Genomic DNA, 16,337 nt, shown 5'->3' with positions numbered 1-16,337 from the left:
ACCCTTTATCTTGAGGTATTTTTATATTTAAAATGGTGTGTGTAAAGAATACAGCCTAGAATGGAACTGATGAGGAGAAAACATTGTTACTACACACTAAGCAAACACAGAGGTATTTTAATGAAGTGATTGACAGGAAGACTTCTTGGGCCCAAATCTTATTTAGTAGCTCTGTAATTGGTACAAATTATTAAATCTCTCTTTTAACATTGTGGTAAAACTATTCATGATAAGAATACAATGGGATAATCTATGTAAACAAAATGGGTACTGTCTTCATTATTATTAAATGTTAAGTGCCAAGACCTGAGTTAAGTGCTAATAATTCAAACATGTATAAGACATGGACATTCCCTCAGAGCACTTACAGTCCTCATTACTAAACTCAAATAATGAGGTCCATTTTAAAAGACTCTAATATTCAAGCGAATTGAACCTAAATAATATTATATTAAGCTTTCTCATTCCTGTACTTCTCAACATGGCCCACAAACATGAGATGAATGTCATTATTTTAAATGATTCAATGAAGTTTGTTAAAAAAATAATTGCAAGCTGTCTCTAAGATCTCTTCCAATAATAAAATTGGAAGATTCTGTTTGAGAAATTATGTCAAATCCTCTCACTAGCGCAGCTGTCAGCAATTTCTTTTATCGTTGCTAAATCACGGACTGTCATATTACTCTATTTATTCGCAGAGGTTGCGTTGCTTTTTACATGTATAAATACAGGTCTCTAGAAAGTCTGGAAAGCCCCATGACATTGGAGAGGTAAGGTAAAGGTCCAAAGTTCCAGCAAGAAAAAAAGAGGGAGAAAGCAGTGCAGCCAAATTCAGAACTAAAGAGAAGAGAATAAAGACTCGTAACTTTCTCATTGAAGCTGCCTTCTTACCAACTCCAGAGGATCTCTACTCTGGGTAAGACTAGGACTTATAAGGATTTTGCGACTTATAAGGATCCATTAGTTTTCTCTAAGTTGACCATCCCCAAGATACGCTGCAGTTGAGCCAGCTGCAGGATACAAGTCTAGATGAAATCCTGGCCTTAGGTGACTGCATGTACTTTACTGTGCTCTAATTCCTGCTGTGTCAAATTAGGCTTCAGTAGAGGTGGAACAGATATTCAGAGAAGCTAATGTTCTAAGATTGTTATTTCTTTTCTGGCACCATCTCAAATTACCGTTATCTTTAAATATCTGCCTAATTGACTCTGTCACTTTCTTTATTGCCAATATTTATAGCTATAGGTAAATGAAGGTAGGTAACTTGGGAGCTGCAAAAAGAGGCAACACATTATTCTAATCGAGGAGCTTATAACATCTTTGTGCCACCACCTTTTCTGAGCCAATGATTGATTGCTATTTTATGGTAGCATAGTATAAGCTATGGAATTGGACAGACCCATACTGTGTTTTCACTCATCTTCCATAGATACCCAATCTTTTTAGTTTCTGGTTTGCCCTTCTTGCTTGCCAGCAGATCCTGTAGGCCATTGCTATAAGAGGAAATGGGTCATGATCACAGAAAAATAAACGGCATTTTTGCCATCTTCTGTTGAAGTGATGGGAAGACAGATAATTTAATAGAAGCCTCCAGTGGAACAAGTCAGAAGTAACTAACTCTATATGGAAGCAAACCACTCTTTATTATAGGATAAAAATGAAAACTATAGTATCTATCATCTATATTTGCTTGTATCTTAAAGAGATTATATATTTTGTATCATGATCACATAAGTTATAAGGATTGAGATATTCAACTTAAAAACATAATATTAAAGCATTACTACAAGAAGGCTTTTCACTCCTTTTAACTTTACAAAATTATCAAAATATTTAATTTATCAAGTCCTGGATAAAGATAGCAAGATTACAGTTGTGCACATGCTACTCCCTATACGGCAGAGATCAGACAAAAAACAAGCCATGGTTTCTCAAAGAATGTTTCCTGGTGTGACTTCATTACATGAAATAATTAAAAACAATATGCAGACTGATATACATGGAGGTAATAAAGAATCAATCTTAAAATGCAGAGAATTCAAAATCTGGTAACATAATTGAGTCAAAAATCAACAGATAAGTGTCAGGTGCGAGCTATCAGGCTTGCATGAATAATGTGTGAATGCCGATGCACAGTGAAAGGAGAAAGCCATTGGGTAACCTGAGTCCCACAGTCTGACCAGACCCTGCCCACAGAGGGGCTTGGAAGAAATCAGGACCAAGGATGGGTTAGAATGGTATCTATGTTTCAAAATATGAGGATATGTATGACACAATGTTCCCTAGATGAAAATTACTATTACTATACACATGAGCTCAGTGAGCTCAGCTTTGCTCAATCCAAAGATCTAAATGTGAACGTAAAAAGCTTCCAAAGGAAATTTTGTAATTAAGTCAGAAGAGTAAGCGGGGCACCTCAGAAAAATTCCATTTTCTGGAAAATGACATACAAGATGAGCTGGTGGGAATGCAGCCTTGTACAACCTTCTGTAGAGGAACTTGGCAATATCTACAAAATGATATACTCTCATCTTTTGACCAAGCAATCCTGTTGGTAGGAATCTATCCTGAAATTACTCCTGTAACAATATAAAAATACACATTGCTTAAGTTTGCAGAGTTATTCATTGCAGCATTGTTTGTAATTGCAAAATATTTGAGACAATCTAAATGCCCATACATTGAAGAGTGATTGAATAAACTGGGGTATAATCCACATAAAGGAGTAGATATGTGTTAAAAGGGTTTTAAAGGCTTTCTATGAACAGATGTGGAGGGATTTCCAAATTTCTATATGATATGATCTCCGTGTTAGAAAATGTGAAAAAGAAAATATGTACATTCTCGTTTGTGAAAAGAAAATCCAAGAAGGGTAAACCAGAAACTAACAAGATTGGGTATCTACGGAGGATGGGTTGGAATGTGGTAGAAAGAATAGAAGACCAGTGCAATGGGAGTGGAGTGGTAAGAGGAAGGAAAAGTGACACTTCTCTGACTGTAACTTTTTGAACAGCTCTGAATTTAAGAACCATGTTGTCTCACAAACTCAAAAAATAAATCATACTTAAAATCAACCAAGAGACCAAGATGTGAGGGAGGCCAAAATGAAACAGAAACAGTAACAAATGTAACTAACTGTTTTACAAACGAATAATTTAATCATACTGAAGAAGGTGAAGGACAAAACTAACCTAAGCAACTTTGAAGTGTAATGTTTTGAGTGTGTATATAAGGCTAAAGACCAAAATAACTGTACGCTAATAATTTTCTGTAGTAAGTAAATTTATTTTTCCACAGATTTATTATCAATTTTGATACTACTATATGAATATACTAGGATTGAGCAAGGAAACAAATGTATTACCTATTAGGAGACCAAAGTCTAGCTTATTTAGAGAAAATAGTTTAAAAAGGAAAGTCAAAAGCTTGAATGAGCTCAGATGTGTTGGATTGGAACTGGAAATATCAACAGAATCTCAAGCTTTATTACAGAAATGTACAAATAAAAATAAATATAGATGTGTGCTAGTATACATACATATATTTCTCAAATTTGCCCCTGAGTGGGTCTAGAAATAATTAACACACCTAGAGAGATATCTTGGTGTCAAAATACCATTATCCAATGAAAGAAACCATGGATACTGGGAGAAATGGTGGATTCTAGGGATAAAGCAGGAAAAATGCAGATGTGTTTTCTAGAATACGTTGTGGAGCCAAAAAGAAAAGAAGCACTGAAAATATGATGGAAGCATGTGAAAAAAGAAAAAAGAAAAAAAAAAGGATCCAGCTTGAAGAAGCTCTCAATGACGAAATCTAGGACAAGTTGAGTAACAAAATAAATATTGATTGTAAAGTATTGAAACCCTCAGAGTAAAACTAGTATCTCTGAGTCTGCATTGATACAAGTAAATGATTAAATGAGCAAACAAAATAAATAAAGAAGGAACAGCCCTTGCTCATGGTAGAACTCCAGTTAATAAATATAGAAAGAATGACTATAATAAAAAATCTATTTAGTCAAACACCACAAAAAGAATCATCAATAAAAACTAAAAGTAGTGGCTGAAAAAACAACAACAACAACAACAACAAAGTATGATGAGATTGTATTTGCATAGTCTCCAAACTGTTTCTCAAAATGGAAATGTTTTAGTGACAAAGTGGCACAAAACTCTTTACAGTGGAGAAATCTGAAATCTGGCAGCAAGCACTTTAAACAAGTGATCAAAGTGAAGGTTGCAGCACCAGAAAAAGTCATGTCAACATCATGAATCTCTTAATACAAGACACTGAAAATGGCAGAACATCACTTCTGTGACATTTGCAAAAAAAAAAAAATGCATAACTTCAATCAATGAGGAAACATCAGAAAACTCCAAAGTGAAGGATATTCCTCAAAATCAAAGGCCAGTACTATTCTAAAATGTCAAAGACATGAAAGACAAAAAAAGAATAAGGAACTATCAAAGATGCAAGAAAACTACAGAAACATAATGACTAAATGCAATGAGGGATCCTGGATTGGATCGTGAAGCAGAAGGACATTAGTGGGAAACTGGTGAAATGTCAATAAGGAGTGTAAATTAGTTATCATTGCATCAATGTTAAAATCCTGGTTTCAGTAATTGCTCTATGGTTATGTAAAATATTAACATTAGGGGAAGCCAGGGAAATGGTATATGGGCACTCTTCATACCTATCATGCATCTTTTCTATAAGTCTGTTTCAAAATTAAGTTATTTTAAAAGGCAACCAGTGGCCCTGTCTATAGGACAATCTTAAAGGGCCACAGGTCTTCTTAGAAATGCACAAGAAACAATGCTCAAGAATAATAAACAAAAATTTATGCCCTATTGTAGAATTCAGCTCAATTGACTGACCAGACGTTACTTTCTGCTTCATTTTTTCCTTGCAGACAAAGGAACGGTCCGAACATGGCATCAGAGATCCACATGCCAGGCCCAGTATGCCTCATTGAAAACACTAAAGGGCATCTGGTGGTGAATCCAGAAGCTCTGGAGATTCTGTCTGCCATTACACAGCCTGTAGCAGTGGTGGCAATTGTGGGCCTCTACCGCACAGGCAAATCCTACCTGATGAACAAGCTGGCTGGGAAGAACAAAGGTGAGTGGCACCAGCAAAGCATGGATGAGCCCTATCTGTCCAGTTACACAGTCAGTATCCAGTTTGAAGATGAGATGAAAGAAAGTTAGTGTTGGAGATAAATATTGATAGCTAACTTTGAATTCATTAGCATACTCTTTACATTCACTCTGGAGGATTAGAGTCAACTGACTCTTCCCACTTTGCCTTTATCTTCACATTTCATATATAAATAAGGTATTAATAAAAAATTAAATAATGATGCATTATTAAATATTTACTAAAATGTTTATGTAGTAATAGCAAGTTTCCACAGAACTTTAAGATAAAATGAATGTTTCAATACATATTGGATATTCTAATTTCTCTATTTTTTGTAATTAAGGTCACTATTGGTTATAATTTCTCTCTTTTACATGAGGCTGTAGTGTCAGGAACTCAGTGTGGCTTATACAGCACCAAGCTACCAGTTAGAAGCCTGATGTTAAAGTGTAGTTTGTATGTCTTTCTAACTAAGCCAATCAGTTACTATTTCTACTCTTCATTTTCATCATTCAGGAAATGAATGATTTGACTACCATATCTTGAGTTCCTCTGTCAACTCAAAATAACAACAGATAGTCACTCTCCAAAGAAATGAATATATTCAGGAATAAGTAGGGGATTTGTAAATTCTGGAAATGCATATAACAAATCATAAGTTCGTCTGGAAATGTTAAGGCAGTGAGAAACTTTTAAAGACAAAAAGGAGACATATATGCCAGTTAATGTAAAATGAAAGTTCACTGGTTTACAGGATCATATTGCAAGTGAGGACATGTGCATTGGCTGCTGCTTGAGAGAGTTTTATGGAGAGAACCCTGACTGCAGGGACCCTGATGGCAGCAAGTAAGGCCACTTGCAAGATTGTGGTTAGGACTGGCTATTACTGGAAGTACAGAAGTAGCCTTTGTTGCAAGGTTGTAGTTTGGCAATGTCCTAATGGCAATTTCCACCACAGGAAAGTGTACAGGAAAGCCCTTCCTTCATGAACTCCTGACTCCATTTTGTTAGGGTTTGGCATAAGTGACTCCATTTTGCTTCTGACAACTTTTGCAGTTCCCCCTTTGATCAAGATCTTTCTCTGCTCAATCATCCTGTAGTTATGTATTATGTGTTCCTCAGTGCTTGGATGCACTTGATTTGGTTGGTTTGTTCCCAAGTCGGTCCCAAGTGATTGGTGACTGGGAGTCAGTTTCAAAACACTTTTAGCCACATTTGAGCAACAAGGATGTTTGGAAGGAGTGGGTTTCAGGCTAATTCTCCCTGGAATTCATTATGAAGTCAATTTTTTCAATTCAACATTTTTGGCATATCCTTTAAGTGCTAAGCCAGCATTATTATCTTAGGAGTGTCCTTTCTGCAGAAGTCAGACAGGTAACAGGTACAAAGCTTAAAGAAAATAATGCAAAGCAAAACCAACAGGAGCATAACAAATTCATTTTGGATGATGGTTCTGAACCAAGAGCTCAATTAAACAAATTAAAAGACCATGTGGGACTGGGTAAGATTTGTTATAGGCATTGAGTCTTTTACATAGTTTGGTTAGTGATTCTATTATTTAGTATCTGATGACTTGGTTAAATTAAAGCCAAGAGTGCTAACTCTGTAAAAAGGGATCACTGGTACAATTTGAACAAAAAGCTGTGTTAAGAATATTGCCAAAGTTATTCACTACATGGAAGAAAGCATCTCTTAGATCATGTAAAGATTTGGGATTGGCATGACAGATCCAACATTCCATCAGGTACCCACAGAAGCTGATGATTATGAAATTATAACTATGGCATTATCCTGTCAAATGAAAAGAAGGCACAAGCAAAGAAAATTTAAGAAGGATAATAGTCTCATTTTTGTAAGTATTGTTCTATCATTCTTAGAAAAAGCGGTCCATGGCATGAAACCATTAACTTCTCATACTGGTTTACACACTAAATGTCTTTGGGTATGGCATTGAGTGGTTTGGTGAACTTTCTGTGTGGCCCAGACATGAGACATGAGACTCATCCCTTGAAATTTACATTGAGTTGTGTAGCTTTAGTGTATAGAGCTTCAGGAACAGAGCAGATTTTTATTTTAGCAATTCCAGGCCAGAAAATTGGGTTGGACGAACCTAGAAGAATTGGAAATTTAGTCCAGGTTGTAGATAAAGAATAATAAACTCAAAAGTAATGCATAGGGCTGCAATCTAATAACAGATGAAGTATAGTTTTCCTTTCTTAATCATAAATTTTCTCCTCTAGTCATTCCAGTTTTTACCAAGATAAGGCTTGTTTGCAGAATAAATTTAACCTCATCAAACAAAGCCTGATTATTTATACAAGTACAGCAAGAATAGTCAAGAGACTCTTTTACGTTTGCTTTGTTGACCCTTTAAGCCAATTAAATAGAGCCCTTTCACATATCTTGTAAGCCAATTAAATAGAGCTCTTTCACATATCTTGGAAGAAAATTATTACATACACAAAACATGCAAACATAAATACACACACAAGCAAAGATCACAGGGTTTTCCACTTTAAAAAATTTAGTCATAACACTGTAAAACATAGAGATTCAAACTCATTTGTTTGTAAAAGGACAGCTAAATCCAAACTATTTTTCTGAAAAAATAGAATAAGTTAAGGTTACTTGCTCAAATGGCTAACCTTTGAGATTTTTCATTTGCCTTTAACTGTTAATTCTGTGGAGGCTGTGGACTAAATTTGGGGTAAACTGCAGTTTTCACAACAGTTTGAATTTTTTTATTATTATTTTTTAAATTTGAGGCTGAGTTTCGCTCTTGTTGCCCAGGCTGGAGTGCAACGGCGCGATCTCGGCTCACCGCAACCTCCGCCTCCCAGGTTCAAGCAATTCTCCTGCCTGGGATTACGGGAGCCCGCCACCATGCCCGGCTAATTTTTTTGTGTGTTTTTTAGTAGAGACGGAGTTTCTCCATGTTGGTCAGGCTCCTCTTGAACTCCTGAACTCAGGTGATCCGCCCGCCTCAGCCTCCCAAAATGCTGGGATTACAGGTGTGAGCCACCACGCAATGTTATGCAAGGGCCAAGGGAGGTCATGAGTTGTCTTTGGTTGTGGGGCCAGAGGGTAACTGTTCATGAAAATAGTGAGTGTATGAAGATTAAGAAAATCATGCTGCAGTGGAGGATAAGGGAGAGGAAGGCAGGAAAGGAAAGGAGATGCCTGAGGGTCAAAAGCTGAGCCCAAGTCTAAGCCGAAGCTCAAGCCCCGGCATGGCACAATTTTGCGAATTAACTCAGGCTGAGTTGCCTGCAATCTTTGGAATGTCGTCTTATACTGATAATGCTGAGGCAGAGGGCAGTAATTGGTGCTTTGGGATAGGAGAAGGGGCAGTTGCTGAAACACAAACTTAATAGTCAGCATCCCGAGTTCCTCAATTGCAGCCAAAATAACATGTGTTCAGACCTTTGGGCAGTATCACCCCCAGAACTACCAGCTGTAGTGTGGTCCATTCCCAGACAGCAACATGCAAGAATAAGTTTACAATACACTCAGCCCTTCTGGCTTAAAATCAGGGGCTCAGGGGCTCAGAGGCTGTGACAACTCATGATGCTGAAAATGCCTCCAATGAAAATGAAGTACTAGCTCTCTGCTTCATTAAAAGCTCTTGGAAAGAATATTAAATCTCGAGACAGCAAAATAATTGAATGCACAATACATTTTTCGTGTCTTTGTATCCAATATATTACCTTTGTCTTATTAAAAAAAATATATCTCTCGTTATATATTTCTTGGATGTGAAGTTTTTATTCATACTCTACTATTTCTGTGAAGGACAAATCTGTCTCTATTTTCCATTTCATTTAGAAATATACCACATTCACTCTTTTTGATGTGAACTTTCCCAGGAAATTTCTCTTGTGCCCATTTAGTTTTATAAGAGTGTCATTTTGTGCTATTACATCAATATCCTGTTTTATTTCCATTATGTTTTTCAAAAACCAAAGAAAACAAGGTTTTTCTTAAAAAGTTTGACATTTTCTCTTGTTAATTCTGTATCCTGATATTTACAGCTGAAGAGAAACTATTTTAACTTAAGTGTAAGATGGTTTAGAATAGCAAATGATACAGTCCACTCAGAGTTTACAAAAAAAAACATTTACCAGGTAGACACTTAATAAACAAAATAAGCACTTGAAGAAAATTCTTTGAAAACAGACCTAGGGACATCCACCTGCATGCATCTTTTGCACAGATTTTGTTAAGAAAAGGCCAGATCTAAAAATGTATTGTCAAGAAACAAGTAAACCAAAGCATACATCCCTAGGTATTCTAAACAGAGGTTTATGTGGGGTCCATTTAGAGTGACTGATGCAAATACCAGTTGTAGAAACGTTAATCTAAATCTTTACTCGGCGACAGATTTCCTCTGTGAAGTCTGAGCATTTTGCATTGCCTCCCAAATCTTTTGTCAAACTCTTTCCATCTTTAATTGTAGCAAAACACGCGGCCTCAATTCTTGCAGCATGGTCAAAAAGTCCTATGAGGCGCAACATCATCACAGGACTGAGCAGGAGGGCTCTGGGATTCGCCATGTCCTTGCCTGCAATGTCCTTGCCTGCAATGTCCTTGCCTGCAATGTCTATAGCGGTCCCATGAATCGACTCAAAAATTGCAACCCCATTGGCTCCAATGTTGCCACTTGGCGTCACACCAAGACCTCCAATCAATCCTGCCCACAGGTCACTAAGGATGTCTCCATACAAATTTGGCATAACAACAACATCAAATTGGGAAGGATCTTGTACTATATTCAAACATACTGTATCAAGGTACATCTCATTAAATTTAATATCTTTACAGTTTTCTGCAACTTCCCTGCATTTTTGTAGAAAAAGCTCGTCTAACATCCGCGTGATGTTGGCTTTGTGCACCGCCGTGACGTTCCGGTGGTTGTTCCGGGCATACTCAAAGGCAAACTCAGCAATCGGTTTGCTCGCCCCCTCCGTAATGAGCTTGATACTCTGCACAGCTCCATCAATGATCACATGCTCAATTCCACTGTATTCTCCTTCTGCGTTCTCTCGAATGGTCACAATATTTACATCGGTGTAAGGGGTTTTATAGCCTTCGATAGAGACACATGGTTGGACATTTGTGTAAAGGTCAAATGTTTTGCGCAGCGGTAAATTCATAGATGGGTGACTGGCTGCTATTGGGGTCTTCAAAGGGCCTTTCAAGCCCATCTTATTCTTATCCATGGACACTTTAGCCTCCGAAGGGATCATCCACTTTCCTCTGGGTCCTTGAATGGCAGTGACCTTTCACCCCTCCCACTGAATAGGTCCTTAGGCAGCATCAAAAATCTTCATAACTGCAGCTGAAGTTTCTGGGCCAATACCATCTCCTGGAATTAAAGTCACTGGCTGAACAACATCAGTAAAACCTCTGGTCACCTGTTTTGGGTTGTGGAATACACCCAACCGCAGAGAGACCTTGGAGATCCATCCAGGCCCAGCCATCGCTTCCCCTCCTGGCTCCACAGAGACACACCCCTTCCAATTTTAAATGCTCTTCTTAAAATGCAGTTCTTGAAAGTTCATCTGGAATGTTCCACATAATGGCCATTGTAATTCTAAATTACTTTTGGTGTAATTTCCCATCAATTGAGAAGTGTGCATGAGATGGATCATAAATACAGCTGGCCAGAGTCCCAGAAGAAAGATTATTCTGGCATGCCTTTAAATTTGGGTATCTTATTTTGTTTCTCATTAATCTCTGAAGAGAAAAAAATAAAATCCTATGAATCTGGTTGGGAATGTCAGAAGTTTGGACTGGTGTTTTGTTTTACAATGTACCCGGTCCAGGGTATTTGTTTTAGTTGGTGGACAATCATTGCCTTTGTTGTCCAACCCATGACCACATTTGCCCTGTTGTATGGAAATTTTCTTAAGTGTGGCAGATGCTCTAATGGTAACCTTGCCTATCCATGGCCTGTTTACCTTCACACAAAATACTTCATCTTCAGAGACTGGAGTCCCTCATTAATGATGGCACTGCCTTAACTGGTTTAAATTGGTCAACCCATGCCTACTGTTTGGTACATTTATTTTTGCTCTTGGCAGATGTTCAGAAGTAAGAAAATACTCAATTCACCAAAATTTTAAATCAGGCAGGCAGACTAAACAAAATATTAAACCAGGCATGCAGAAGTAAAAAAAAAAAAAAAAAAAAAAGTACTCACCAGAAGGACAATGTTCTTTTCTCATGAAGGGCTTGCCAGAAAAGACAAAGTTGTTTTTAGGCTAAGAAGGGATTCAAGGCTTTTTATTGAGGTAACCTTATCCAAATAAGATCCTGAACCAGACAAAAAGAAGGGATTTTAACCCAAGGGGAGACTCAACACAGTAGAAAAGGTCAGATGTGGAAACGAACAGATCAAAGGGCTCAACAAGGGAATACCACTCATGGTTTCAGGGGCTGCTGATCATTCCAAGATGAGCTCACTTTAGATCCTACTTCTGATGCCAGATTATGTCAGGCTAAAGTAACAACAGAGAAAGTAGCTCTCCAAAGGAATGAGTTTATTTAAGAATGAGCAGGGGACCATACGCATACCAAATTCAGGTATGCACACTCTAATAAATCATAGTTTGGTTGAGACAGTGGGAAACTTCAAAGATAAAAAGGAGAAGTACACGCATGGTGTTTTGAAACAAAAGTTTATTTGTTTACAGGAGCTTACTCACAGGACTTAATATGTGTACTGGCTGTTGCTAAGAGAGAGTCTTCACAGAAGGGACCCTGATTGCAGGGACTCTGACTGCAAGTTAGACCACTTGAAGTTTACAGTTAAGACTGGCTATTACTGGAAAGATGTCCTCAGAATATTAGCCTTTGTCGTGAGGTTGTGGATTGGCAACATCTTCAGTGGCAGTTCCCATCACAGGAAAGTGTGCACGAGAACTTTTCCTTCATGGTCTGCTGACTTCATTGCATTCAAGTTTGGCATTTTGATGCTGACAACTTTCACACTTTCAGCCTTTAAAATTCTAGAACTCTTTTACTAGTCCGAGGTATAACTTTTTAATTCCTGCAGTATTCTCATACCTCATGGATTTTCTTAAATATTTTGCTGATTTTTGTCATCATCCATCTGAAACACTTCAGTGGGTTCCATTACTAACAAATCTGGTCTACTTGGCTACATACTCAGGAGTTCAAATCACAGATTCCTCAACTAAATTTCAAGATTTTATTCTCACTACTCCACTCTTGGAAACCATTTCAACAGAGCATACTAGAGTGGATGCTTTATACTGTCCTTTCCATGTCAGAATCTCCTCCATTTGGATATCCTCCTGTTCAGGTGGCACCCGCATAAGGAAAAAGAGTCACTACATGAAGATGAGCCCAGCACTTGGACCTCTTGTCTCAGCCCTCTCCTTAATTTTACTTATGAATGCATGCTTTTTTCTTCCTCTTGAGCATTGCATAAAAATACACAGGTGTCTTAGTCTGTGTCTGCCACTAGGACAAAATACATTACACAGGGTAATTTATAAATAATAAAAACTAATTTCTCACAGATCTGGAGGTTGGGAAGTCCAAGATTAAGGCACAAGGTGATTCAATGTCTAGTGAGGGCTTGTTACTCACAGAGGGGGTTTCCCATTGTCCCCAAATGGCAAAAGGGACAGAAGGAACAATCAAATTCTCTCAAGGTCTTTATATATATATATACACTTTAAGTCCAGGGATATATGTGCAGAACGTGCAGGTTTGTTACATAGGTATACACGTGCCATGGTGATTTGCTGCACCCATCAACCTGTCATCTACATTAGGCATTTCTTCTAATGCTATCCCTCCCCTAACCCCCATCCCCCAACAGGACCCGGCGTGTGATGTTCCCCGCCCTGTGTCCATGTGTTCCCATTGTTTGACCCCCACTTATGAGTGAGAACATGTGGTGTTTGGTTTTCTGTTCCTGTGTTAGTTTGCTGAGAATGATGATTTCCAGCTTCATCCGTGTCCCTGCAAAGGACGTGAACTCATCCCTCAAGGCCTTTTATAAGGGCATTAACTTTATTACTGAGGACATGACCTTTCATGACTTAATCACTTCTGACTTCTTTTTTATTTTGAGACGGAGTCTCACTCTGTTGCCAGGCTGGAGTGCAGTGACGCAATCTCGGCTCACTGCAATCTCTCCGCCTCCTGGGTTCAAGTGATTCCCTGGCCTCAGCCTCCCAAGTAGCTGGGACTACAGGTGCGTACCACCATGCCCAGCTAATTTTCTGTATTTTAGTAGAGACAAACTTTCACCATGTTGGCCAGGATGGTCTCTATCTCCTGACCTCATGATTTATCTGCCTCGAACTCCCAAAGTGTTGGGATTACAGGTGTGAGCCATTGCACCCATCCCACTTCTGACTTTTTAATATCGTCATCTTGGGGTTTGGTTTCGGATTTCACTGAAGTTCCAACGTATGAATGGGGGATTGGAGGGATTAACGTTCAGACCATAGTAACAGGGTAATAGAGTTTACATTAATTCTGTAATATAACTTATTTGAGCCTATGCTTAGATATGAAGTGAATAGGGGACCCAAGTACCTTCTGAGAAAGTCATTTATATGAATAAAGATTTGATTGATTTCTTTGCTGAAATGGAAGCAACCCATTTCCCCTGCCGGAAACTTACATTCCTATACATTTAACCGGTTTAGGCCTTGTCTGCCTGGATTCTGCTGTCACTATGTGTTGTTTCTCCTCTTCCCTTGAAGGCTTCCCTCTGGGCTGCACAGTGAAGTCTGAAACCAAAGGCATCTGGATGTGGTGTGTGCCCCACCCCTCTAAGTCAAACCACACCCTGGTCCTTCTGGACACGGAGGGCCTGGGTGATATGGAAAAGGTAAGACAGAGCCATAGAGAAATCTTCTTTACCCTTTGATTCTCTTTTTATGTTTTTATGCATAATATCAATCCAACTTCTCTGGCCTATTCCTGAATCACAAATCTGATTATGGAAACAAAGCTAAATTTCATTTCTGGGAACTTACTTTCTGGGTAAGCTCAAATATTTTGAAGTATTAGTGATAGATCTTCTTATTTTTAACAGTTGGATGAATCATAAAATTTAATAAATACTTACTGCATAGCAGAAGTCTAGGGCTGTGTGCTAAATACAGAATCCTGAATTTCAAAGCTCTATGCTAATCAGTGAACCAGGTAAATGCTCAGAGCCTAGTGGCGAAGACAACATTGTGATCATTTAGAGTGCTTAGATGCTGGAAGTGAGGGCCTAACCCAATGATACAATTTAGGAGAAAGCTACCTGGAAGACGCTGTAACCGGTGGGATTAATGGGTGCTACTAGTTAAGGTGTGTGGGGTTCGTAGGCTTGAAGGTAGAAATCAGGAAAATAGAGTTTCACTGAAATAATCTATTTTTAAATGCATAGAAAAGCACCAGCTAGCCTGGCGCGGTGGCTCACGCCTGTAATCCTAGCACTTGGGGAGGCCGAGGCGGGTGGATCATCTGAGGTCAGAAGTTCGAGACCAGCCTGGGCAACATGGTAAAACCTTATCACTACTAAAAATGCAAAAATTAGCCCAGCGTGGAGGCGGGTGCCTGTAATCCCACCTATTCAGGAAGCTGAGGCAGGAGAATCGCTTGGACCCGGGAGGTGGAGGTTGCAGTGAACTGAGATCACGTCACTGCACTCCAGCCTGAGTGACAGAATGAGACTCAGTCTCAAAAAAAAAAAAAAAAAGAAAAGAAAAGAAAAAAGAAAAAGAAAAGAAAAAGCACCAGCAATACCAGGAACATTTGTAAAAGTTTTTGCCCAATTTACAGGGGCAGGCAATGTAATCATCACTGACTTCTAGAAGAGCATGAGCTAGCCCCACACAAAAATTTGCAAATTGGATAATTCTAGATAATTTTGCTTTATAGTATTAGGTGCTGTCTTTTCCTTTATTTATATTAGTCTGAGTATAAACTGAAAATAGAGTTAGTCAGAAACGACAGAGGGATGTTACCACTGACCCCACATATACAATATTATGAAAACCTCCATGCACATAAATTAGACAATCAATACAAAATAGACAAATTTGTTGACAAATACACCCTCTCAAGACTTAACTAGGAAGAAATTGAATCCCTGAACAGACAAATGATGAACTCTGAAATTGAGGCATTAATAAATAGCCTACCTACCAAAAAAAAAAAACAAAAAACAAAAAAACAACCCCGAAACAGATGGATTAATAGCTGAATTTACCAGATGTACAAAGAAAAGCTGGTAGCATTCTTACTGAAAATATTCCAAAGAATTGAGGAGGAGGCACTCCTCCCTAACTCATTCTATGGGGCCAGCATCATCCTGATACCAAAACCTGGAGAGATACAACAAAAGAAGAAAACTTCAGGCCAATATCCTTGATGAACATCACCGCAAAAATGCTCAACAAAATACAGGCAAACTAAATCCAGCAACACATCAAAAAGCTTATCCACCATGACCAAGTAGGCTTTATCCCTGGAATGCAAGAATGGATCAAGATATGCAAATCAATAAATGTGATTCATCCCATAACAGAAATAAAGACAAAAACTACACAATTATCTCAATAGATACAGAAAATGTTTTCAATAAAATTCAAAGTCCATTCATGGTAAAAACTCTCAATAAACTAGGTATTGGAAGAACATAGCTCAAAATGATAAGAGCCATATGTGACAAACCCACAGTCAACATACACTAAATGGGCAAAAGCTGGAAGCATTCCTATTGAAAACCAGCGCAAGACAAGGATGCCCCCTTTCACCACTCCTGTTCAACATAGTATTGTAAGCCTTGGCCAGGACAATCAGGCAAGAGAAAGAAATAAAGGGCATCCAAATAGGAAAAGAGGAAGTCAAACTATCCCTGTTTGCCAACGACATGATTTTAAGTCTAGAAAACCCCATAGTCCCAGCCCAAAAGCTCCTTAAGCTGATAAACAACTTCAGCAAAGTCTCAGGATACAAAATCAATATGCAAAAATAACTAACATTCCTATACACCAACCACAGTCAAGCTGAAAGCCAAATCAGGAACAAACTGCCATTCATAATTTCTACTTAGGAATACAGCTAACTAGGGAGGTAAAAGATCTTTCCAAGGAGAACTACAAACCACTGCTCCAAGAAATCAGAGATGACACAAATAAAAGGAAAAA

The 16,337-nt window shown here is 38.3% G+C and overlaps 1 protein-coding gene and 1 pseudogene across 1 annotated transcript in view; one reads left to right on the top strand and one right to left on the bottom strand.

The window, feature by feature from the left end:
* The first annotated feature begins 802 nt into the window (after positions 1 to 802).
* The window catches only part of GBP7 (guanylate binding protein 7), a 54,782-nt gene continuing 39,247 nt past the window's right edge, over positions 803 to 16,337 (top strand). The window contains exons 1-3 of the mRNA XM_011977069.1: positions 803 to 916; positions 4,919 to 5,127; positions 13,896 to 14,023. Coding sequence (XP_011832459.1) covers positions 4,938 to 5,127; positions 13,896 to 14,023 — 318 coding nt within the window. The 5' untranslated portion in view covers positions 803 to 916; positions 4,919 to 4,937. The remainder of the gene's footprint in view (positions 917 to 4,918; positions 5,128 to 13,895; positions 14,024 to 16,337) is intronic.
* On the bottom strand, positions 9,507 to 10,628 carry LOC105537463 (annotated as a pseudogene).

The sequence above is a fragment of the Mandrillus leucophaeus genome, unplaced genomic scaffold (assembly GCF_000951045.1).
Source record: "Mandrillus leucophaeus isolate KB7577 unplaced genomic scaffold, Mleu.le_1.0 Scaffold1724, whole genome shotgun sequence".
NCBI lineage: Eukaryota > Metazoa > Chordata > Mammalia > Primates > Cercopithecidae > Mandrillus > Mandrillus leucophaeus.
Note: the sequence above shows the minus strand (reverse complement) of the source record. Positions and strands in the feature narration are given on the sequence as shown.